At 53.8% G+C, this 24,220-nt stretch overlaps 1 protein-coding gene across 3 annotated transcripts in view; it reads right to left on the bottom strand.

The window, feature by feature from the left end:
* The window catches only part of RNF220 (ring finger protein 220), a 225,596-nt gene that overhangs the window by 131,862 nt on the left and 69,514 nt on the right, over positions 1 to 24,220 (bottom strand). Inside the window, exon 2 of one of the 3 annotated variants that reach the window (XM_074151463.1) lies at positions 4,612 to 4,686. The exons of the other annotated variants lie outside the window; for them this stretch is intronic. Within the exon in view, the coding sequence (XP_074007564.1) occupies positions 4,612 to 4,686 (75 nt within the window). The remainder of the gene's footprint in view (positions 1 to 4,611; positions 4,687 to 24,220) is intronic. 3 annotated transcript variants of the gene reach the window in all.

Below are 24,220 nucleotides of genomic sequence, written 5' to 3'. Positions count from 1 at the left end.
GCATGGCTGCCTGAAGCACCTGATGAGCATAGCCTCACCGCAGGCCGGGAGATGCTGGAGAAGAACAGCCATGCCCCAGGGCCAGCATCACCGGACATCAGCCGCGCAGCTGGAGATGGCTACCCAGTGTCAGCAGAGCCAGCATCCAGCAGCACCAGGGCTCCTGCCAGCACCAGACCTGGGGAGCACCCTCCACTGCACAGAGGCAGGCTGGGACACCCATCAAGGTCCTCTGATCCCCAGACCACCTCCTGCACTGGTCCCACGCTCGGGTACTGGACCAAGGCAGGGAGCTGGGTGTGCTGGGGATGGCAGGGATGCTGGGGATGTGTCCGGCGCTTAGCCCAAGGCACAGACGGGGTTACACAGCAGCATGGCAACCTCTTGGCCACACAGCCCGGAGCCCCAGAGCTGCTGTGGGAGATGCTGATGGCTGGGGGCTAACTCCCATCCCTCTCCCAGTAAAACCACTCCTGCAAGGAGGCAAGAGATGTCTCAGCAGGGCCAGCTGAGGGGCAGCGGGACTCGGACTGCCTCAGCGCCTGTTCCTCATTAGAAGCCCAGTGTTGAAGAAACTCGTAATTAGAGCCCTGAGTATTAATTAATCTCCATGACCCTCCTTTCATTCTCCTTCCCTTGCTCCAACAGCTCAAGAGGTCAGCCTGGATTATTAACATGTGCAAGTAGAAGATGGCAATCTCACCGAGCGGGTTGACAGACCCTGGGCCACATCCCCATGTTCAGAGCAGCCGAAGATGCCCTGTCCCTCCCTGCCATCACTGCGTCCCTTCCCTGCCTCCTCTCTCTCATGGCTGGGCTTGGCTAGGGACACATCCCATTTGCTTGGGGACAGTACTTAAGTGGGCTGAAACATCCCAAAATGAGCAGAGTTGCTTTTATGCTAACTCTGCCTGCACAATTCCTTGCATCATGGCTGAGAGCAGGTCTGAGCATCCCAGGAGCTGGGCTGAGCCTCACTGGAGACAACCTACCCTTGGAGACCTCCCAGCCCAGCGGAGCGCAGAGCAGGCAGCCCAGCACAAAACCACCACTGAAAGGTCTCTGAGCATCCCATCTTTGCACATCCAGAGGTTGCTTGGGTCTTTAAAAGATGCAGCGCTAAGAAGTCAGCCCTGGATCATGGAGAGGACACGGGGACCTTTTGTGCAGCATGGCCCCTCCATCCCAGGGCTGTCCATGCAGACTGGGCCGCCTGGGGCACGGACACGGCTCCTGGAAAGGCCACGCTCCCTGGCAAGACATTGCCCAGGCACAATCCAAGAACCGATGCGCTACAGAGAGCTGCCACGGAGCAAGAAAACAAGATATGAAATAAATCCAAACTTTTCTGACTCCCTGGTAATCACCAACTGCTTCCCTCATCTGATTTTTTCCCCTTTTCTGCTGCAGCAATAAAAAGGGGAAAATCAACATCCAAATGATCTTGTTTATGGCGACTAAATAAGCTGCATGTGCTTAATCCGTTAGAGTTTAATGAATTTACGACTTGCTTTGGAATTTGACAAGGGCTGTAAAAGAGTAATTAACATTTATCAGTGTGTTTTTTACACACACCCCACCCTCCTCCCGTCTCCCTTCCCTCCTCCTGCTGCCTGTCACAAAGCAGCACTGGGTATCGGGGGGAATATAAAAGTGATCAATTAATTCTTAATAATCTCAGGGAAAGATTGTAGAGTTGCAGTATGAACTCAGGGAGTGTCAATAAACGTGCCAAAGGTTGATCTCCCCCTTCCTGGCGCTGCTGCAGAGGAATGTGGGCAGCCAGGGAGGGGACAGGGCTGCAGGGTGGTGCTTTGGTGGAGCAGCCCTGCACCCCTTTCCTAACCTGTCACACTCCACCAGCCTCCACAGCAGCTTTCTGTCACCCACACAGTGGCTTCTAGGACAGGAAGGTGGTGGCAAGTGAGGTCCCCATCTAACACAGCAGCAGTGGTGACTTGGAAACGCAACCCCAGGCGCTACCTGTGCCAGCAGATAGCTCTGTCCTTACAGACCTGAACCTGTTGAGAGTGACCCCAAATCCTCACCACCACGACTGAAGGGCAGCCAAACATCTGCTTAGATGGAGACTGTAGCCAGTGGCACTGGCACCTGCACCGCCTTCACTGTCACCCTGCTGTCACCCCACTGTCACTCAGCACAAACAGCTGCCACTGTTTGAGCTCTGTTAGACACGAGGGGACATCAGTGTTGACCCCCGAGACAAGCGAGGGGAGCTCACACCTTGCTTCTGCCTGGCTTCCCAGCCACCCAGCCGCTGTGGAGCAGAGCTGGAAGCAGGGATGCAATCTGGAGGCTGCAAGGGGACAAGCCTAGGCTCCCTTGCCACCAGTCCCAGGGCAGGCTGAATATCACCTAAGGATCTTGGGGGATTTCTGTGCTAGAAGCCCAGTGTGCCGTGCCTTGGGCCACCTCCCTTGGCAGCCCTGGGGAGCAAAGCCAGAAGAAGCCACAGCCAGCACCTTCCCAGTAGGTAGGACGTGTCCCCTGCCACTGTGACCGCAGCATCCTGCCCCCAGCAGTGGCCTTTGCAGGCATACGTGTGCAGGGAAGCCTGCACGCCTGGGCATCCATGGCGGAAGAGAGGGGTCAGCACTCCTGGGGGGCAGCAGGCTCTGTGAATGAGACAGAGAAGCATCTGGGCTTGGCTGTGGGGCAGAGGGTCCTGGAGACCCACAAACAAAAGCTCAGGATGATAAATCCTCAGAGGTTTGAGACTGTCCGGGGATCTGCTCTGGACAGAAACAAATTCTCCCTGTCGAACATAATGGCTCAGAAATAAGCAATGAGGCAGGGATGGAGAGGGCTGAACCCAGGGAGTCTGGAAAATCTCTGCCCAGCCCCATGCTGAGCACCGGTGGGGGTGGGAGGTGGGGGCAGTGATACCCTCCTGGCAGGCTGGGACCCCTGTGCTGGGCACGCACCGGCTCGATGGGGCTGACCTGGGATTTCTTGCCAGGTGGGAGTTAGTCAAGCCAGCCCCAGCAGGACGAGAAGGGGCAAGTAACAGTGTGAACTTGCCTTCATTTTACCTGGATGATGGTTTGAGGGCAGGTGGCTGGCATGGGCTGTGGGGTTACGCAGGGAGCAGAGCCTGGTGGGCAGTGGGGCTGAGCCCCCTGTGCAGGGTGAGGAGGTGAGGGAGGGGGGCTGTGGTGGAGGCACTCTTTGTGGCCAAATTGTCAGAGAGCTCCAGCTCCCTGCAGCCTCCAAGTGAGGGTCTCCAACCTTGGCCAGGCTTGTGGTGGTGGGGGCTGCACAAAATTCTGCCCATCCCGCACACATCCATCTCAGGGATGGAGAAATGGGGCACTAGGAGGGGTTTCAGACCACCAGGACCGGTCCCAGCTCACCAACATCTGCTCTGCTCCCTAGGTGGATCTCCATCACATGGGTAGCCCAAGCAACATCCATAGCCAAAATGGCTCAGGGACCACTCGTCCATGCCAGCTGCCCTGCCTCATGCTCAGAGCACAGTGCTCCTGCGGTGCTCCGCTTGCCATCCAGGCTCCACCACAGCCCCCCTGCATGACCTCAGGATCCCTCCTCTGCTGCGGAGGAGAGGATGCTGTGGGGCAGTTAGGGGGCAGAGAGGGGGCTGCGCTCCCCCCTGCCTGTGCTGGCTCAGCCGCTCCCATGTCAGCCTGTCTAAACAGCACCTCCTCCCGCAGAGACCTTGCGCTGGGGGTCGGCAGCTCTGCGTCTCTGGGATTTGTCACAGTATTGCCAGAGTTACCAAAAAGCAGCTTGGACCAGGCATCCCAAAGGGTTGGGTCAATCAGACCCAACATCATCCAGCTGCCAGGAAAGCAGCCTCTGGGGCAGAGGACACGGATGGGACTCAGGTGGCACGGGCATGGGTGCTCCCTGGCCACCGGCCACCAGGCACATGGTTTCCCCTCCCTGCAAGGCTGGAACCTCCCCACCTCACCCCGGCGTGCGAGGCCGAGCTTGTTAGTGTAGGAGCATGGGCTTGATGGGGCGATGCTTGGCCAGCGCTCGCTGCTTTGCAGCGGCACTAATGGATCGGAGACAGCCCCGCCATGCCCTCGGCTCGCTCCGCTCGGGCGCTGCTGACGGTCGTAACAAAGAGCATTTATCCAGCTGCATTCCCAGCTTCTCCCTCTTCCCATTTCCCTTTTCTGTCGCTCAGGTGTTACAATTTTAATACCCATAAATAATACGGTGGATGGTAAGCATAACAGTACGTGCAGCCCTGTGTTGGCTTTTCTCCATCTGCAGGAGACCTGGGGTCACACTTCAGGTGGCAGAAGGGTTAGAAGGAGTTAACAGGAGACTCCCAGGTCCCCATAGCACCTTGCCCAGGGTCTTAAGCCCATAAGCAGTGGTGCTAAAGATGATTTTAAGCCATGATTATAAGAAATCTATTGATCTTTTGGACTCTATAATGACAGATTAACCATTTTAATAAAACACCTATTAATCATGCATTAACCCTTCTCATCTATTTGTACATTGAATACCAAATTGACAAGGGTGTTGGGATTTCTAGGAGGCTTTTTGGAGGGGGAGGGAGGGGAGGTTTCTTTAGATAACAACAACAACAAGAAGAAAATAATGCAAACTTACAGAGGGGGAGAGTTAAAATCATACGATGAGTGGTAGTTGCAGACGCCTGGGGCCCTCTTTGGTTGTCGCTTCTATCTGGCAATCAATTGACAAGAAATTGAGATTATGAAACATTGCGCCTGTGATCAAAGGAGGCGGGCATCCTTCCCCCATCCGAGGCCAAAGCTCCACTCCCCCAAGGGAACCTACAACGGCGAACGCCAGTGATGTGGCCTCTGGCAGGTACCGGACAACGCCGACACAATTTTTAGTGTGACCATTTCCACCAGCCCAACAAGTCTTTGTGGCAAACTCTGAGCAAGGACGCAACATCCTAAAGGTGGATCCTACTGGAGAATCTAGGTGCCCGTTGACTTTTTTTTTTTGGAGAAACTTGCCTCTGAGAGTGAGTCATCCCAAGAGGCAGAGGAAAAAGAAGGGGAAATGAGGAAAGCAAACACCCCATCAGCTCAGGACAGCTGGGACTGGGCACAGGCTGATCACCCCCTCTCCCTGCCCACTCTGGAAACCCACAGCATCGGCGTGGGATGGTCCAGCTTGTGGACCTGGACCAGCACAGCCCTGGGGCCTCTTGTGTAAGCACTGGGGAGGGGGCAGGCGCCACTTCCTCCTGCCTCGGCCGTTGCAGCCTCAGAAACCACCAAGTCCCCGGCGCGTTAGGAACTGCCTGGAGGCCAGAGCTTCCTGCAGGTGCCCCGCGCTCATGAATCACACCTTGTCAGGGCTCGGGGTGCCCAACGGCTGGGCAACCGCTGAGATGCCTGGGGACCGCTGCCCTGGGGATGCACCTCCCTCCCCACCACACCATCCCGGCCAGGCGAGGGTTAAGCAGGCATTAATCACACTGTTTGAGAGACATTTCAAAGCCTCTTCCAAATATTATAAAAAATGTCTTTAATCATCTAATAGCGCGAACCCCGCTCATGATGGATGGAGAGAAGTCGCCTCTCTCCTCCTGATCCTAACAGATGAGGCTGAAGAGCTGCTGCTCCCGGGGGGGGGGGGAAGTTGGGGAGGGGGCTTGGGGAAGAGAAGGACATTTCTCAACCTCCCACCAGAGCAGTTATAAATATGAGGTCATACAGCAAGAGATGATAACGCATTAAGGGCTCTTGAGATATTAGTCTGTCAGCCTCGTTAGACACAGCCTATTTGGGGCTGACTGCATAATTAGAGGCTGGGGTACCCATAACTCATTGGTGTTTATATGGTAGGAAGGGGCTACACTCACCATCACCCTCAGCACTCTGAGAAGTCATCTTCAGCAGGCATTAAACCCCACTCCCTGCAGCGAAAATAATCCTCCTCTCCCCAGGAACAACTGCTCCCGCTTCCCACCTCCTGCCCTTCCCACAGCCCCCAGCCCACGCCGTGCACCCACCCTCACCTCTCCCCTCCCCTAAAGGTGGGGAACAGGGTTACGACAGGGTGCTCCAAGGTAGTCTGTGACCAAGCAGAGAAGTCCTGTCTCCCAGTCCCCTGCCCATGGGACAACCTGCTGGGGAAGAGCCCCTGCTCTGCCCCACAAGGGACTGCATCTCCTGAGCACCCCTGGGTAGCCTCACAGCAGGTTCGGCCCTCCTGCACTCTTCTGCCTTTGCAGGGAATAACTCCAAGTTGGGCTGGAAACACCCTGGGGAGGTGGATATGCTTGGACAAAGATGGTCCTGGGGAAGCCTGAGTAGAAACAAAGTCCAAGGAAAGGAAAAAACGTGCAATGCCCCAGGACAGCTTGTCATTCCTGCTCTGCTGTGGGCATCCCCCACTCCTGACCTGCTGTCCTTCACCTGCAACATGCACCAGGGTCCCCTTTCTAGCCCAGGGTGCTGCCCTGTGTGGGCAATCTCCAGGGGACAGGGCAGAGCCCCCCAGTGCTGCTGCACCCAGCCTTCTGGGAGCTACTGGTCTGCCGCAGGGGCTGGGGGACACCAAGAATGGGGCAGCCAGGGACCCCATGCTTGGTGGGGAAGGTGGAGAGCAGCTGGGCTTCCCATGTCCCCTCCTCTTCTCAGTTCTGCCTAGGTGGTGGTGAGCACTGACATGGAAGGGCACTTCCCAACCAACCCACCCAAAAAAATTGAACAAGTGAAACAGGGAAGGCGAGTGTTTCCCTTCTGCAACCGTGCAGAGCGAGGGCACCGCAAGAGCTGGCTCTTGCTCGAAAGGGAACAGAGAGGGAGCAGCAAGCAGGGGGAGGCAGGTGACAGCCAAACCAAGCCCCGTGCACTCAGTGGAGCCGGCTTTGCAGCTTGAGCCTTCCCGATAGCATGTCCCTGTAACTGCCAAAGTCCCCAGCGTGGACACCCAGCCATCTCATCCCCTCTCCTTGCTTGCCTGCTGCAGTCCGGGAGGGGGCAAGGGGTCCACAGAGGTGGGGGCAACCCCATGGCTTCCCAGGCTGAGGTAGGATAATGAATCCTGATGGGGGAAGTGACCTTTTCCAAATGCCACATGTCATTGGATTTTATATCACACCAGGACAATGTGCCATGGGTATTAAAATCGTTTTTCCAATAGAAGTGTGTGTATGTGTGTGTCAGGGAGAGATGTGAGAAAAATAAAATTAAGACGTGAAAATTAGGCTGCCTCTAAACATGGCCTTTACAAAAGACTCAGGTCCTCACAGAGCGGGACTGACAGAGAAGATCCATGCCCTTTGCTCCTGAGATCACGGATGATTTTGTCAAGGGAATATGACTTATCCAAACCCCATGACAGAACTAGGGAAAAAAAGCACTGAAGTCCTGATCCCCATTTCTGAAGTCCTGCAAAGACTTCCACCTCTCCAGCATCCCCTCTGCCATGGGGGGACACCTCCAGGGCTGCACCTGCCCATGGAGGCACATACAGATGCATATGGAGCACAGATCACCTTGCACGTGAAGCTCCTGGACGCCCACGGGTGTTAGTCTGGGCTGTGCATGTGGAGAAAGCAAAGTCCTACATGACAGCTAATGCCAAGTTACTCAGCCTCACCTGGCCTTCAAAGCAGCCTGTATCCCTGTGGGCCAGCCCAGAGATGTGTGTGGAACATCCATGGAGTTATCCATACACATGGGTACGGACACCCCCCATATATGTATGCCAGGGTACATTCCCATGTGAAAACACAATGTAAAAAGGGAGGCGCTGGAAGCCAAATTCACTTGAACTCCAGCCTGTTCCCTCAATCTGCAGGGCAATTGTCCGGCTGAAATAACAACGCTGGGATGGAAAAAAAAAAGGGACAAGCTGTGTTTGTTTATTCAGCTTCTTTCTCCCCCTCTTCTCTCGACAATGTCCTGACACTGTGTCCTGCCGCGCCGGGGCCGCAACCCCAACGGGCTAAATTTATCCCAGCTGGAGCCCTGTTTACAAGCCTTGTCCTGTTTACAGTGTGGTCCATCCTGCCCAGGACCAGGCAGTGGCCATCCCTGGGATGGACAGTCTGTGCCTCACCTTCCTCGGCCTCTGCTGTGCCCAGGCTGCCTGTGTGGCCCCTGGAAAGATGCCCAAAACCCTGTGCTCCCCATGTGCTTGCACACAGGGCGGCTTGTGGCCCCCTGCCCATCCAGGAGGTGATGGGGAGATGTGGGCTTGCATGGGCTGCTGCTTGCCCAGCATGGCTTTGTCACCACCCAGGTGGCCACAGTGCTGGCTGGTGGCACACCCAGGAAAATGCTGGCTGCAAGCTCAGCAATCAGGGTCCAGTGCATCCCAAGAGGAACCAGCCAGGGACATGCTCCACCATGCAAGCGTTAATGGAGCTGCCCGTTTTCACGCAAACACGTGTGGGTGCTCTGCTCCCCACACCTCACACCGCAGTGGAGGGGCACAGGTTCAGGCTGTCAAACACCCATCCCTGTCTCCCCTGATGGGTTCTTGTGGGCTGGAAGGACAGAGCTGCCAGGAGCTCAGTCCCATCTTCCCGGTGATGGAACTGCATGTCACAGCAAAGGTCGGAACAGTTGAGCCTGGATAGGCCCGATGGGTCAATGGCCTTGTGAGCAGACATTAAAACACTGGCAATGTGGTGGAGGGGAGCTTGCTGCCAGCATCCCCTCCTCACACTCTTCCCACACTGATTCCCACCTCTGGTGGGACGCACTGGCTGCGGTCTGCTGGGGAGCAACGGGGCCTTCCCTGGCCACCCCCAAGCATGGGGGGCTCCTGTGGTCCCAGGCTGCCTCATCTGCAGGATCTGCCTTCAGCAGGGCTCATTTGGCAACATCCGGGCTCTTATTTGCTGTTTAATGAGTCCCAGCTAATGAATCCCAATGTATGAAAGCATTTCATTAATGCTTTGGCTTGCTGTCAGCATTGGCCACTGGTTTGCAGAGGTGGGAACCATGACAGTGGTTTCGGGGGTGACTGCAAATCCTCACTTATGAGCCTGCATGCTACCTTGTGTCCTGCCACCCTTTCCCTGCCCGTGACTGATCTCAGTGGGTGCAGAGGGGACACCAGCACCCTGTGGATGTGAAACAAAGCAGCTGGTCCCACGTTCCCTCAGTATCCCTCCTCAGGGGCAGCTGACAGAGATTCACCTTCATCCCCGGTGGCAGGGCCATTGCTCAGCAGTGATGGATCCCTCTTTGCACCTGCTCGTGGCTGCATGTACTTAGGTTTAATGAGTGAGCAACTTCCTGGCATGCTGACGATGCAGCCCTCTTCCGCATGGTCCTGGTCTAGACCACTGCCTGCTGTCACCTTGGGAAGCCTCCTGTTGAAAGCAGGAGCTCAGGATCACATGCCATGGTAAAAGACACCTTGTGTGCACATGGAAGGGAAAGAAGGATCTTGCAGAGAGACCCTGACCAGGGTTCAACTCCCAAACTGGACAAGGGGTTCAAATCTCAGTGCCCAACACTACCTCTGTGCCAGGAAGGATCCAAGAGCAGCTGAGGCTGGACCAAGGCTCCAGTTGCTGCATGAGGTCCCCAGGGGCAGGAGCAGGAGAGAGAGCTGCCAACGCTTTCCAGTTGCTCAAGTTTTTTGGAGACAAGCAGACTGTCCAGAGCAACGCCCATGGTGGCATCAGAGCAGCGTCCGTCTTCCAAATGCCTCCTCATCCCTCACTGCTCACACCTTCCTCGCTTCTTGCCTCTGGCTCAATTTTGGGGCAGTTTGTACCCTGGGCTGGGGCGGGGGGGGGGTAGCCTTTCTGTGCCCCGTGGCCCAGATCACACTACCTGGTGAAGCAGAAGCTCCAAGGAGAGCAGAAAAGGGGTTGTCCACCCCAACCCAGCTCCTTGTCCAGAGTTTTGGAGATGGTCTGTGCATGAGTGTGGGCAGGGGTGAATTTTAACGTAAAGGCTTGTCTACACAAAGTACTGCTCCCAAGAAACCCCCATACTGGGCATTTCTTATTCCAAAAATAACATCTTGCTCAAGCTCACCAGACCCCCTTTCACTCTGAAACACAAATGGAGCTTTTGGGGACTATTTTGCCAGTCTGAAAATCACCTCCACCTTTCATTCACGCTCACTTCCAAGTAGAGGCAGGACATAAAGGGACGGCCTAATGGAGTGGCACATCTGCGCACAAACACGTACGTGTGTGCTCCTCACACGTGCGGCTCCTCATCTCCGGAAGAAGATCTTCTCATCAGGAAGTCACGGCCCTGATTACTTTGTCTTCCACGTTTAAGAACATCCCTAACTGCTCCTTGGATAGCTCAATTAGTAAAGTGAATATATTATATAAAGTCTAAAAGATTAAACTATCATAGGCAGCCCATAATTTCATGAAGAAGTCAGGGGAGCATATCCCTCTTATTAACTCTATAACAAATGTGATGAAAATGTTCAAATAGAATGTTAATGCAATGTTACGTGTAATTTTCCCAGGCGATTTTCTGCTGAAATATTTCTTTATTAATAGTAATTGAGGGTATAAATTATGAATGAGGCGATTTTCTCCTTTCACTGGGAAAGACGTACTAATGGCAATAATTCTTTATAATAATTTTTTGGGGGGAGAGTGGGGAGGGAGCTGGGGTGAGGGGTTTAAAGAAAAAAAAAATCTTTAAAGGGATTGCAAAATATATAGACTAGCAGTGCATGTTTTATTGCAGGGCGCTGTATTTTATATCCGTGTGCTGGGCATCAGTCCCGTGCGGGTCCGTACCGCGTGTGCACTGCGAGGTTCAGGCCTCTGGGGAAGGCGATTTCCTTGCACCTTCTCTATTCCGCGCGTGTGTAAAGCCTTGCAGCGAGCCAGGGGAGTAGGAGAGCACTGATGCTGTGGGTCTGCGAACTCAGGACTCCCCATTTCACCGTCTAAGGGAAAGAGGGGCAGTCACCACACCAAGAGCTACAGGCGCTTTTGGTTAGTAGGTGGGTACTCATGGATGAGCAGGTTAGCGCTACAGGCTCTTGCCAATTTAATGCAGACTCTGACACCTATCGTCCCCCTGTACTCGGCACTAGTGAGGCCCCACCTCGAGGACTGTGTCCAGTTTAGGGCCCCATACCACAAAAAAGACATTGAGGTGCTGGAGCGGGTCCAGAGAAGGGCAACGAAGCTGGTGACGGGTCTGGAGAGTAAGTCTTATGAGGAAAGACTGAGGGAGCTGGGGTTGTTCAGCCTAGAGAAAAGGAGGCTGAGGGCGAGACCTTATCGCTCTCTACAACTACCTTAAAGGAGGTTGTAGAGAGGTGGGGGTCAGTCTCTTCTCCCAAGTCACAGGCGACAGGACAAGAGGAAATGGCCTCGAGTTGTGCCAGGGGAGGTTCAAGTTGGATATTAGCAAAAATTTTTACGCTGAAAGAGTTATTAAGCATTGGAATGGGCTGCCCAGGGAAGCGGTTGAAGCACCATCCCTGGAGGTTTTCAAAAGTCACCCATCTTTTGAAATAGTGCTTAGAGACATAGTTCAGTAATGTGGGTTTTGGTTTTTTTTCTTTTGTATGGTTTTCTTTTGTTTTTTTTTTATCAGTTGGTTGATGGTTGGACTAGATGATCTTAAAGGTCCCTTCCAACCTAGACAATTCCATGATTCTATGATTCTACCTTTCCATGCCCCCAACACAACCAAAAGCACTTCTTCGGGCTTGTGTTGGGTTTTTTTTGGGGGGTTTATTTCACCAACAATGCAGCCTGCTGATCCTGACCCCAAGCACCTACAGCCGGGGAAATGCATGGCAGAGAACGATGCTCAGTCCTACAACCGCTGATTCTCACACAGCCTCAAAGCAAAGGGGAGCAGGGCTGGGGGCTACACTGGCTCCCAAATGCCACCCCTTCATGGGACACACCACGGGGACACGCACACAGCCAGCCCAGGGCCATGCGCTTGCACACCACAGACAGGCAGCACCGAGCGGCACAGCTGCTCGTGGGGAAACAAAAAGTCCTTTTTGTGATGCCAGAATGAAAGAGGCGTTTTACAAGGATTTCAGAGCTTGCTTTCCTTCAGGTTTGTATGTTTTTTTTCGACAGACCAAATGACTTCAAAATTTTTCCACTCAATTAAAAAAAACGCTGGTTTGAGTGCAATTTGCAGCCCCTTCTTCCTGCACACATCTCTCTTCTTTGAACAAGATAAAGGGGCAAGAAAAGATGGTATTCCTTAAATTTTCATTACACTTCAATCAGCTAGAAAAAAAAAAACTCTGAATGGTTTAAAACTTTTATACCAAAGAATCTGCTTTTCCCCCAGTTTTATTTAAAACTATTCCCAGGAAGGAAACTTTTTGAACTAGCTCTAGCCTACAACAAGCATAGGAAGAAAAACCTCCTGGCCCCAGGCCTTTGCCGTACAAACTAAAGAGCATCCTAATTGCTTAAACAAGCTAAAAAGCACCTCTGGTAATGGCTTGCACGGAGGGCGGGCAGCACACACTGGTACCCAGCAAGGGGCAGAGGTCTTGGACACCCGTACACATGGGTGCAGATCTGGTGGGGAGTGGGTGGCTTCAGTCTTCCCCAGAGGCAGCTCTCACACCCCCCGTTTACAAGAGAGGATTCCCCCTGCTTGGGCTCTCCCTGAGCTCTCTGCTGGGCTGGAAGAGGAGGCAGGGCTGGTCCTTCTGCCAGCAGCCAGGCTGTGCTGCCCTGTCTCTCTCCTTCTCTGGAGGCACTGACCCTCAGGCTCTGCCCGCGGCTTACCCCGCACCGGCAGGCTGTGCGAAAGGCTGCAGGAAAGCTGACAAAATCAGCGTGATCCGTCACCGACCCTCCTCAAAATTAGGTTAATAATTTATGATGTTAAATGGGACAGTTAATAGCTGGGCCAGATGATTCCTCAGCTAATCTAGAGCACGGGCTGAGCTGCAACGAGTCCTCTGAGAGTTCATTACACTCCCCAGCCCTCGGAGCTAGTGCTTTTGGCTCTGCCGGTACCTACAGGAGGCTGTGGCTGGTGCCGCTGGCAACATGCCTAAGACTTGGCCCTCATCAATTAAGAGAAATAAGGAAATCGACAGGAAAATTAATTTCCAAAGAGACAATGCCTCTGACACCTGCACTGCCCTCGGAAAGCTGGGGGGTTATCTGGGAAGCCGCCTGCCTGGGGAGGAGGTTGCGTCTGCCTTCTTGCTGAGCAAGGTCAGGCTGCTTTCCTCGGGGCTGGGGGAGCAGGGAGGGGTGTAAGCGACTGAACTGAAGATGCTTTTGCTCCTGGATCAGCCCCAAGCAGGCTCTTTACAGGGGGATGTTCAGCTACATTTCAGAGGAGATGTAACACCCAGCGTGTCTTTTCCATCAAGGAGACAGAGCAGGGTCATCTCCCTCAGGGACACAGCACTGCCAGGGTGCTCCCCTGGGCCAGCCCTTGTCCCAGAGCATTGCAGCGGGTGGATCTTCAGCCACTTGCCTGTCTATCTCTCTAACCTCCCCAGTTTTTGTTCCACTCTCTCACCAGCAGATCAGACCGAGCCAGGCCACAGAAGCCAGGCGCTGGATATAACAGCCTCCCCTCACTGAGACCACAGCCCCTCTCCAAGCCCTGAGCCCTCCCGTCTCCCCAGCCCTCCCTGCTTCCTCCTGGGTCCCAGCAGCCTTCCCACGGTGCAGGACTGGCTTGTTGGGAAATTCAAGGAATTATGAAGAACACATGTCATCTGTATGACGGAGGCTTTCCATCCCTATCCAGTGTAAAGAGCCCAACTGAATTTCAAGGCACCTGGAGGCCACAAAGACCCTCAGGTACTGACAGCACATGAGTCCCACTCTGCCCATTCTGCCTTGCTTCTCTCTGCAAAGGCCTGATCCTGCAAGGCAGATTTGAAATCCTTCCCTTTGCACCGGGGGCTCTGTACTGAGAAGTGTTCAGCCTTGCAGGACTGGTTTCCTGCAGAAAGCTTGATGGCTCTGGGACCATGCTCCAGGGAAACAGTGTAGGCAGGGACCCACGTCACTGAGTGCAACTGCACGTGGAGGCAGAAATCAGCTCCTTTGCTCCAGCATCTCACTGGGGGATGCTGCGAAGCAGTGCCAGCCTTAGGCAAACTGGTGGAAGAGGATGCCACAGTCACTCTCTTCTCCAGAAGAGCTAGTGATGGGTGCCCTAGAGTGTGCTCCTGACAGCCTTAATCTGTTTTACAAATGGAAAAAGTAAGGCACACCAAGTCTGTGTGACCACCCCAATATCAGCATCTGTATCAGGGGAAGGGAGCAATTTCTCTATCAGCCTAAGGTTCCCAGTCCCAGGGTGTCCATGCCCTGTCCTTAGTGGGAATACTGAGACAGGCCCAATGGGCTAAAAGTGACCGGCTGAGCTACAACTACAGGCTGCTGCAGCCAGATGTGCACTGATGACTCGTGCAGATGTTGGCCCTGCAGCACGTCTGGGCAGTAATTCCCCTTCTCCCTTCCACATTCCAGCTCTGCCAAATTCAAACCATGCGCGGTGCAGGGGGATTACCTGCAATTACAGCTTTCACACGTCGGGGCCGATTTTGCATGGCTGCGGGGGGAGCAGCGAGAGGTAAGGGCATCCATATGGTGGGCTTCTGCAGCCATTCCCCCTGCCTGCCTTAGAGGCAGCTGGTGCTGTCTTGCCCCTCCAGCCCTCTCCCCTCCTCTGAAGCCCCCTCCCAGGTGGGAAGACCAGGCGGGACCCATGGGGGCAGAGGGGACTCCCTGCCCGGGGCCCACAGCAGGGCCGGTTTTCCTTCCAGCTTCTGCCCAAGTCCGTATGGGAGAAATGACAATTAGGGGGACAACAAATGAGGCTGCCGGCCCCTGGGGGGGGACATGTGCAGTAACTTGAGGCTGAAGCGGAAATAGCTCCAGTCGACCCACTTAGAAAATCATCATTACTGTAGAATTTATGGCTGACATGAGCTTGTCTGATAGATATGACTATTTAAAGGAGCCAAAGCCTCCATTTATAACAATGTGAGGGAAGGGGGAGCGGAGGGAGATGGGGCAGGTTTGAAGATCAAAGGGGCACGTGGGAAAGGAAAAGGGACTGTGTCAGCCCCAGTGGTGGGGGTGAAGGGACGGTGGCTTCAGCTAGAGAAAGGGCTTGTGTGGCAGGGCCAGGTGGGCTGTGCCCCACAGGACGGGAGCAGCCCCATGCCGTGGGTCTGTTGTCCCGAGCCCGGACACTACAGCATCCTCCATGGTACCTGCAGCCGCTCCTGCCCTTGGGGGTGGCAAAAGTGCCACTGCCTGGGTGCAGGCTGGCCTTGGCCCCTGGCACACAATTCTTTCTGGATTTGGCACCATCCAGGCAGTGCTGGGCACAGACACCATTGTCCACTCAGGATGTGCTGCAGTATTTGCTAGGAGTGTGCTTTTAATTAGATAGGAAGCAGAAAGCCACTGCTGAGGCTGGGAAAGAGAAAAAGCAGTGGCAGCTTTGGAGGACAACAAGCAAACACCTGCAAAGTTCAGATTTTCATTTTTCCTTAACTTGAAGGACAGAAAATGACTCCCGAGAATGATGGGCCATTGCTGTACCCAACCCCTTGGCTGTCCTCCTTGCCTGCAAATCCCACAGGGCTTTACAAAGAGGATTGTGCAATCACTCAGCAGCTTGTTAGGGGAACACCTTGTCCCAACAGTAAAGCCAGGAAAAAGACCCATTTGCCAGTTCCTTGGGCCAGTGTGTCTCTCCTGGTGAACCTTCATCTCCTATCAGAGATGCTGCAGTATGCTGGAGGCTGGATCCCGGGGATGCCCAGCTCAGCTGGAGACACACCACATGTCCCAGCACGCCCCCACGCCGCTGTTCCCTATGGATATGCAAGGGAATACTACACCCAGCAGTGAGCAAGCTGGAAATGAGCACGGAGGTATGGATGGGCTCTCCACCGAGGCGCTCCTGGAGGGCTGATGGATGCAGAGCAGCAGGCTGCAGGGCAGCACTTCATGCCATCCAGAGCAGGGAGCAGTCCCCGCAGGGCACCCTGCCCAGGCACAGCACGGAGCCAGTCACCAGCGTCCCATCCTGGGCTCTCCTCCCCAATCCGGCTGCTCCCTGTCCTTTGGGGATGGCGGTGGCTCCTCACCTGATTGAATTTCCAGGCCATCACTCGCTCTCCCTGCAGCTGCGAGGCACGATCGCCCTCCCGGCAACCCCACGCTCACCCCGCGGAAGGAGGGGCTAATTCAGTTAGCCCAGTGGCATTAGCTGCCATGAAGAATAACCCGCCAACAAGGGCCTGCGAGCCTGACACAATATTAAAGACCCCACTGCCCTCACTTGGGGCAGATTAAGCTGGGCTCATTGCTTTAATGCTGCACTCCTCGGCCGGGCTCCCTCCAAGGCTCTGCACCTTAACTGTATTACCCCAGCACCGATGTGCTTGACCTGCCGATATTGCTCCCACTGATAATTCACCTCCCAAGAAACTTTGCCTTTTTGACCTCCTGTCGGAGCAGGCTCTAACCCCACGGAGCAAGGCTACCCCTGCATCCCACTGCCCATGGGGGCTGCCAGCCGCTGCCCTCTGCTCCCCGCTCGCCTTCCCTCAGCACCGTCCCCTGCATCCTGTCCTTCCAGGGGCCACAAGGTACCTTCTTCTGCCAAGCTCAGGCAACTCACCTCTGCAAACAGGTCACTTTGGTGGTCCCAGGATCCCAATCATTACCAATGACTGCACTGACATGCACAGTGAACATGTGGCCATGGGACGGGAGCATGTGCAGAGGATGGAGAACGTTATTTGCAGCACCAAGGATGTGTGGGACATCCCAGCTCACTAACCTCACCTGGGGCACCAAAGCTCTCCCAGAATAACATCTCAGTAGCAACATGAAGTGACGCACAGAGGGAGCATCAGCTCCCTCCTGCTCCCAGGAATACAGATGCCTCATCTGACCCAGGAAAGCCATCAGGAAAAACAGGCAAATACCAGCCGAGGGGCAGCCTGGGCTCCAAGGGAAACTCAACAGAGCGGCGTGGGAGCAAGAAGCAGGGTCATCCCTCTGCTGCTGCCAAGTACAGGCAGTGCCAGCATCATCTTGGCCTGGCAGCAGCCCCTGCCTCCTCTCACCCACACGCCGTCAGTAGCTGTCCTGGGCTCTGCCCCTGCTTCATCCCGCGGCCTGAGAGCGATACGGGGAGCTGAGATGCTGCCTGCCAGCGCTGCAGCCTCGCTTTTCATAGGAAACAGCAACACTGCAGAATCGCTTTCCCTCTTCATCAAAACCAGAGAGACAGTGTATCCTACAAGACTCGACAATGAAATTTTCAAAGTCACCTTTTCTGAGCAAAAAGTAACAGTCTGACTTCGCCAACCTATTCACTTCTGCCCTCCTTCTCACCAGAAAATCAAAATAATCTCTACCGATCTTTTCCTCTTATGGTTGGCCACACTAGATATTTTTACTGAAAGGAGTTTGAGCACCCCTGCTGCCTGCTCTGCCCAATTGCTGGATGCTGACAGCTCGGTCTTGTCTCCTCAAAAAGGAGCAGGTTTCCGACAGTGAATTGTAATTCCAGCTCTAGACTTAGAACAAGGCGTCTGCTCCTCGCATCTGCTTCTTTGCCTTTGCATGGACGATATTTATACTTGCCTTGCACAGTTAGCACTTGGGTTGGAAAACTAGTTGTGTGTGTTTACAAAACTAATGTGTATTAGTTATGTAAAAGTAGCTCTTCCTGCAAAGCTTGTGCTGGCTATGAAAAGGCTGCACGTTGCTCTTCTAGGTACCAGGCACCGCTCACAATGAACAAGCCCTCATTTTGGACACATTTTGCTTCCTTATTTTCAGATTTCACTAGTCAAAGGTGTGTTTCCTTTTTTTGAAGAAACAAAACTAGAAAAAGGAACGAACCTAAACTTCCGCCCAGAACTCAGACCACAAGTCTTGGGGTTTTTCTTAATATTAAAAGACTTGGTGAAGCTGTGTTTGATCCGCGCTCCTGGCAGAGGAAGCAGAGCGCCCACACGAAAGGGGTGTCGCAGAGCAGTTGTGAAGCCATGTGGTTTGGTGGCTGTCAGGACAGAGGGGCTCTATTTTGGGCTCTGCCATCAACCCAAAGTGTGACCCTGGGGAAGGGACCGCACCTCTCCCTGTCCCTGATGCCCTCCTCTGGGTGCTCGGGGGCATCAGGAGGTGTGGGAATTTGCTGCTGCCTCTTACCCGGGGCAGAAGGAGCTCTCACCTTCGTACCATGAAACACCACCCGCCAAAATCCTGTACAGTCTCACAGACAGACTTTGCCGGCTGGATCAGTGCTCAAAAAAACTATGCTTGTCCCCAGCGGTCAGCCCAGAGCCTGGCTGGACTTGGGACCTGCCCTAGCCTGATGTAATGGCCGTGCTGAGCAAAACCAGAGGCGGAAAGTTTTCAAGTATCACTGCTGACAAATTAAGCCTACAGACAGGAGCAGAGCTGGGACATTTAACTAACGTGTAGCAGGAAACACAAAGGCTTATTCCTTCTACTGTACTCCTGGAAAGGATCCCTTTGGCTGCTCACTCATTAATTGCGGAGCAGGGACTCAGTCCTGCTCCCCCTTACGCCGGGCGGGACGTGGCTGAGGGCAGGGGAGATCCGCACCGCTGGAAGCAGGAGCAGACCCTGCCCTTGGTGTGCAGCCAAGCGGGTGGGAAGCAGGGAAGCGTGTATGGCTTTTACGAGCCTTTCTTAAAAGAGGTAGACAGTGTCAGGGTAGAGTCAGGCCCCAAATTTAGGCTTGGGCAAAGCAACAGGAACCATTCCCTGTTTTGCAGTTAGCACGCTTGGGAGGCGAATGGAAAATGGTCGATGTGAAAGCATTTTCCTAATGGAGTTTATTTGTCTAAGCGCAACGCCTCAGCACTGAGGCAGCTGCCCTGCTGTGGGACCTGAGCTAACCTCACACCACCGTGCCCGTCCCCAGCTCCGGCACCGTCCCTGTGCCATGCTCCTCTGCAGATGGGCAGCACCTCTGGGCACAGTCAGCCCAAAACATCCTCTCTGCTTTTCCACCCGCTGGGAGCAGATGCTTGGTCTGGAAAGCAACTGGCCAAGCCAGTAGGATCTGCACAAAGGGGAGACACCTACAGCGCCACCAGGCAGGTGACACGGGATGCTGGGCCTTCTGCTTCTCACCCTGCTGACGTGACCCCTCCTGTTAGGGGGAGATTTAAGGTGCTCTTATATCTCCCTGCTGTAAATGGCCTCATAAAAGTGACAGAAAGACGTTCATATGGATGCTTGTTAAAATTTTATTACTAATCACCACCAAAGTTAGCTGCTATATTTAACCCAGGCTGGGGGAAAGAGGGGAGGGGGCACTGCCTGCATAGGATGAAGAAATCAAGATCAGAAAGTGAAAGGAGGACAGGGTGATGAGTGGCCCTGACGCAGCCCATGGACGTGGGCAGGAGCCTGCTGGAGCAATGGCAAATAAAACCCCCAGAGCCTTCAGCCTCTGTTTGTCAGCAGCAGCCGCAACCCTTTTACAAGCCCTAACCCAAGAGCAGGGCGGGCTTGTCGTGGAGCATGAGGCTACAGATCAAAGAGACCTCAGCTGAACTCCCACCTCCATCGCAGCCTCCCCAAGCAGCCCTGGGCTCTTCCCTGTGTGGAATCTCCTCCTGTGCAAAGCAGATGAGAACGGAGATTTAACGAGACAGACAGGTCTCCAGGCTAGGGAAGTGTCTCAGCGGCATGAAAGCGCCCAGCAGTCCTAGGATGAGCGAGGTCCCTCCACTGGGGCTACAAGGACACACAGTTAAGCTTCCTTTCCTGCTTAAGTCAGATCTTGTCCTTGCAGGTTAAAGAATTGCTCAGAGGAGAGAGAAAAAAAGCGCGAGGACGCCAACTGTCTTGGTGAAGCGGAAAGTTCAGCAGTTGCAAAGGTATCACAGGGCACTTCCAGATTTGTCCTCGCTGAAGCAAGAGTGGGAAAGGACCAGTGAGGAGTTCTGCTCTCCCCAAGGCGACAGATGAGGAAGGAGGGAGAATGGTGAAAAACATGGAGCGTGTACAAGGCGTGGGCTCATCTATCCCTACCAGACCCACAGGTTGTGATCTCCTCCCCAAACAGAAACACAAGGAATGGTCCAAATGGCCACAAGGGCAGGCCCAGAAGGACCAAGAAAATGGTCACCTGTCCTGTCGTGTTAGTGGCACACACAAGGTTATGCCCCACTGCTTGCAGCTGCAGGCTGGGCATGATGCTCCTGCCTCAGCATGATGTTCCGAGCAGGAGGGGACCTGCTCGGATCAGATGCTAACAAAGCATCCTTCTGCAGTGGGAAAATGAAAAAGCACAATGAGCTTTTTGCTCTGCTGTCTGTCCGGTGCTGGGAGTGGTCAGAAAATATTTGATTGATGCAGCGAGGAAGGGAACAAAGGGAGAAAAGTCTCACAGTGAAAATAAACAGCTTTGAGTGTCTCCTCAATTTGATAATGGCATCCAGGTGACTACAGGTTGCCAGAGCATGAAAGACAAACTATTGCTTGAAAGACCTCATCTGCCACTAGACCTGCCTGACTGTACCTCAGAGGGGAACAGGAGAGGGAGACATGCTCCCCTCTGAAGATGCTCTCAGAAACCTCCCTGGTAATACCCTTCTGTGCCTCCTTCCAGCTTTACGGCATCCCCAGGTGTTTTTGGCAGGTCCCAACATCCCCAGCCGCCCGCATGCTTGCTGCACTGAAGCATCCCTGAGATCACTGTCCCTCTGGCTCCCCATCACCACTTCCCAGGTACCCTGTTCCTGGCACTCTCCAGGAGCTGCTGTCTGTCTGTCAGTCCTCACATCCATCTTCAGGGCCTCTGTATAAATCTCCTAGAGGCCTCTTTGCTCCCTATATATCTATCTAATTAATGTTAGTATAAGTAAAGCACAGCCTTTTCCCCTTAATAAGCAGAGTGCTGACTTTATTACAGGCCTTTTTTTTTTTTTTTTTTTCTCTCTTCTTGCTTCAGTGCTTTAAATCATGTTCAGGAAAGCGCTTACGAAGGGAAAGGCTGCGCGCCGCATCTCACCGTGCCTTCGCCCCGGCACGGCTGGGGAGGGCCGTGTGGATCTGGCGGGGGGGGCGCAGAGGGCAGCAGGAGGAAATTGGACAGGATGTGTTCAGAGCGATGCCAAGAGCGCTGCGCTGCCAGGTTAGCCGGGGTCAGGGGAGAAGTCAAAGGCCATCGATGTGTTGTCTGGCTGAAGGCAGAGTCCAAGCAAAACAAGGTGTTAAATGTCTGCTAATTAGAAGTGTCAAAACAGGACTGGAAAGGCAGGCGCGGCTGGGGAGAGCCTGGAAATGTGATAAGTGGGGCATGGCGGAGAGACACATGAAATCCTGGGGCTCCAGACCTCACTGCAGGTGATAGGGGGAAGGCCCCTGCAGTGGCGTTTGAGCTTCTCTGACATTTTTTAGTCCAGAATCCCAAATGTGAGATGTAAAGGAGATGGACTCAGAGGACAATAAGGTCTGTCCCATGTTCCTGCAAATTTTTAGAATTGTAAGAAGCAGAGAAGATTTTATAAATGTGTTATTTTCCTCTGATGTTAGCGCTCTCTCCCTCCCTGCCCCTGTTTTGCTCTCTGTCCCACTGGAAGTGTTTGTTCTCCCTTCCTACATCTCCCACACTGGCCTCAGGCTGCCACAAACTGGATGTACCCAGCTCTGCCTGCCTGTGAAAGCCTGGGGATGCTGCATGTGGCGATGCAGAAGAGAAGTCCATAGCTCCCAGCCTGCTGAGGCTGCCCAGCACACCACTGGTGGAGAAGTGACGAAGACCTGGCCTGCAGGCTGGGCTTGGCTCAGCTCTGCGGTGACTCTCCAACCCTCTGCCAGTTCCTTCTGCTTGTGCATCACACAGGTGCAGCCTCTGAGGCAAACCCACATATGTGGTGTGGCCACAACCACCCTGCTGCTCATGCTCCCAGTGCCCGACCACATCTCGTGCATATGAGACCATGTGCCATCGCAGCCAAAGAAACACACCTGGCCTCCAGAAAGCCGAGCATGGGGAAGTGGCCAAGCCAAGCCACAACCTGATCAACGCCTGCTCCAGCGTTGGAGTCAGAGGGCCGCTCTGAAAGGGTTAATGGTCCCCCTGCCCTGGGTGCTGGGGTGAAAGGGTTACCCGTGTTGAGCTCGGATTCTTTGGCTGTAATGTGATTTCTTGGCTCTCGCGTATATATTTATGCAGTTTTGTCCACACTCCCGTCCACTCCCCCCACGCGGTGGCTATTGATCAGGATAATGGAAGGGATCCGATTGCACATGCTCTGACGTGCTCCCACACAGCCTCGCCAACTCCGGCCCAGCCAATCAATGCTGTGGTGCCCCCGAAAATTTCCCATAATCTGATTTGAAGATGTGTTATCACTTAATAAAATCCACACTTGCCCTTCCTCTTCCCCCCTACTGAAACACATTTGCACTCCAGCTCCCAGGCTGGCTTTTGCCATGCCCCTGCATGCAAGGGGGCATCCTGCCAGCCTCTGGGAGAAGGACCATGGAGCAGCCAGGGGCTAAAAATGCCCTAAGTGGGTAAGGGAGGGATGGAGAAGATATCTGGCCTCTCCTGGGTAATCAGCACTGCCCAGCAGTGCCAGGGGACGCTCATGGTGACATGAGCTGGTGTGTGAAAGGTACCTGCTCCTGCTCCCTTTCATGATGCAGTGGCTGTAAGGGTGGCAGTGAAAAAAGGGGATGAAAAATGTTCGTCTTGAAAACAGGGTGAAAAATGCTATTGGTTTTCTGTAGCCTGTCAACACACATTCCCATGGTCTTTGGAAAACAATTCACAACAGAGCATGGAAACACCAAGGGTATTTGTTGTGCGAATGGGTATCTGTTTTCTGATCAGCCCATGCAGCAGTGACAAGAGGAAAGTCCTTCCTAGTTGGGGCAGATGCCAGCAGGGTTTAAATGAGATACTCCCTGTCACTGGGTCTTCTCCAGGAAGGTTTGTTTCTCCAAGAAGACTAAAATCAGAGTTTTCTGCTTTCTAACCAGAATAGTCCTTTGTCCCTTTCTGGCTCCCTTCACCAGCAGAAGATCTTGGTGCTTCACACACCTCTGCTAACTCTTCAGCACACCTTGGTTTCACAGGAGGGGAAGGGGCTCCTGAGCTGGCAGGTTGGTCAGGAACAAGAAGCTGGCCAGGAACAAGTCCACCTCCTCCTGTCCCTGTCAAATACAGGGAGGATGATGGTATGGAATGCACACCCCAAAGGTGGCATTGTTTAGACCCCTGGACCTAAAAGATGGGGGTCTCCTCCCACATCAGAGCAAGAAGCCATGCATGCAGGGAGCCACAGCCGACTGGGGACCTGGGGACAGGCGTGTGGCAGCAGCAGGCTGAACCTGAGCCCGGCCGATCAATGGCATGCCTCAGAGCCCTGCACGTGCGGGGCTGCTCCCCGGGGCCCGAAACCCAATGCCAAGGTTCAATAATTCAGGGAGAGAGCTATCAATGGCTTCTCAGCTCTTCAGAGAGGAGAGCAAATTGAAAGGCTTGTCAGGAGTCAAAACAGAGCAGGGCAAAGCTGGGCTGAATGTCAGAGAAATTAAACAGGCAGAAAGCCACAGGGATGGGGACGGGGACAGGATGAGCGGAGTAGCCACTGCTTTTTATGGTTCACTTTGTCAACCGTAAGAGGAGCTGGATTGCAGCAGAGCAGGGTGCTTTCACAGCGAGATGGGTGATGAAACCTCCACAAAAGCTCTCTGACAGACAGACAGGATTTCGGCAGCTCTGGTTGGTTAGGCTAAGAAGGACCCTGGTGGCATGACGCTCCTTCAAGCCTAGGTAAGGGGTCCCCAAGCACCTCTGCACTGTGACCCTACTGCTGCCAGCATGGCACGGTCAGGGACCGAGGCAGGGGGAATTCACACCATCATCTCCCATTTCATACCATGCTTCAAGTTGGGAGAAGGACGGGACCAGACCTGTGGAGGCATCTAGTACAAAATAACTCTTCCAGTCCCAGGCGGGACACTGCACCAACAGTGGATGATAAATAATGGTGATATTTCAATAGACACAGGTATGATAATGAAGAGCTATCCTTCTTTTGCAAAGATCACTTGTAGAATTAAATATTTATAAATGATATTTAGACTCCCAGACCTGTAAAATGCCTTTTTTACACAGATAATATATGTTGACTTGTTGGAGAACCAAACCAGTTTGATATGATTAAATACAGAGTAGAGTGACATGATTCATGCCCTTTCTTCACCACTTGCCAGCCTGTAGCACATGCAAGACTCTCTCAA

The sequence above is a fragment of the Numenius arquata genome, chromosome 8, assembly GCF_964106895.1.
Source record: "Numenius arquata chromosome 8, bNumArq3.hap1.1, whole genome shotgun sequence".
Classification (NCBI taxonomy): Eukaryota; Metazoa; Chordata; class Aves; order Charadriiformes; family Scolopacidae; genus Numenius; species Numenius arquata.
Note: the sequence above shows the minus strand (reverse complement) of the source record. Positions and strands in the feature narration are given on the sequence as shown.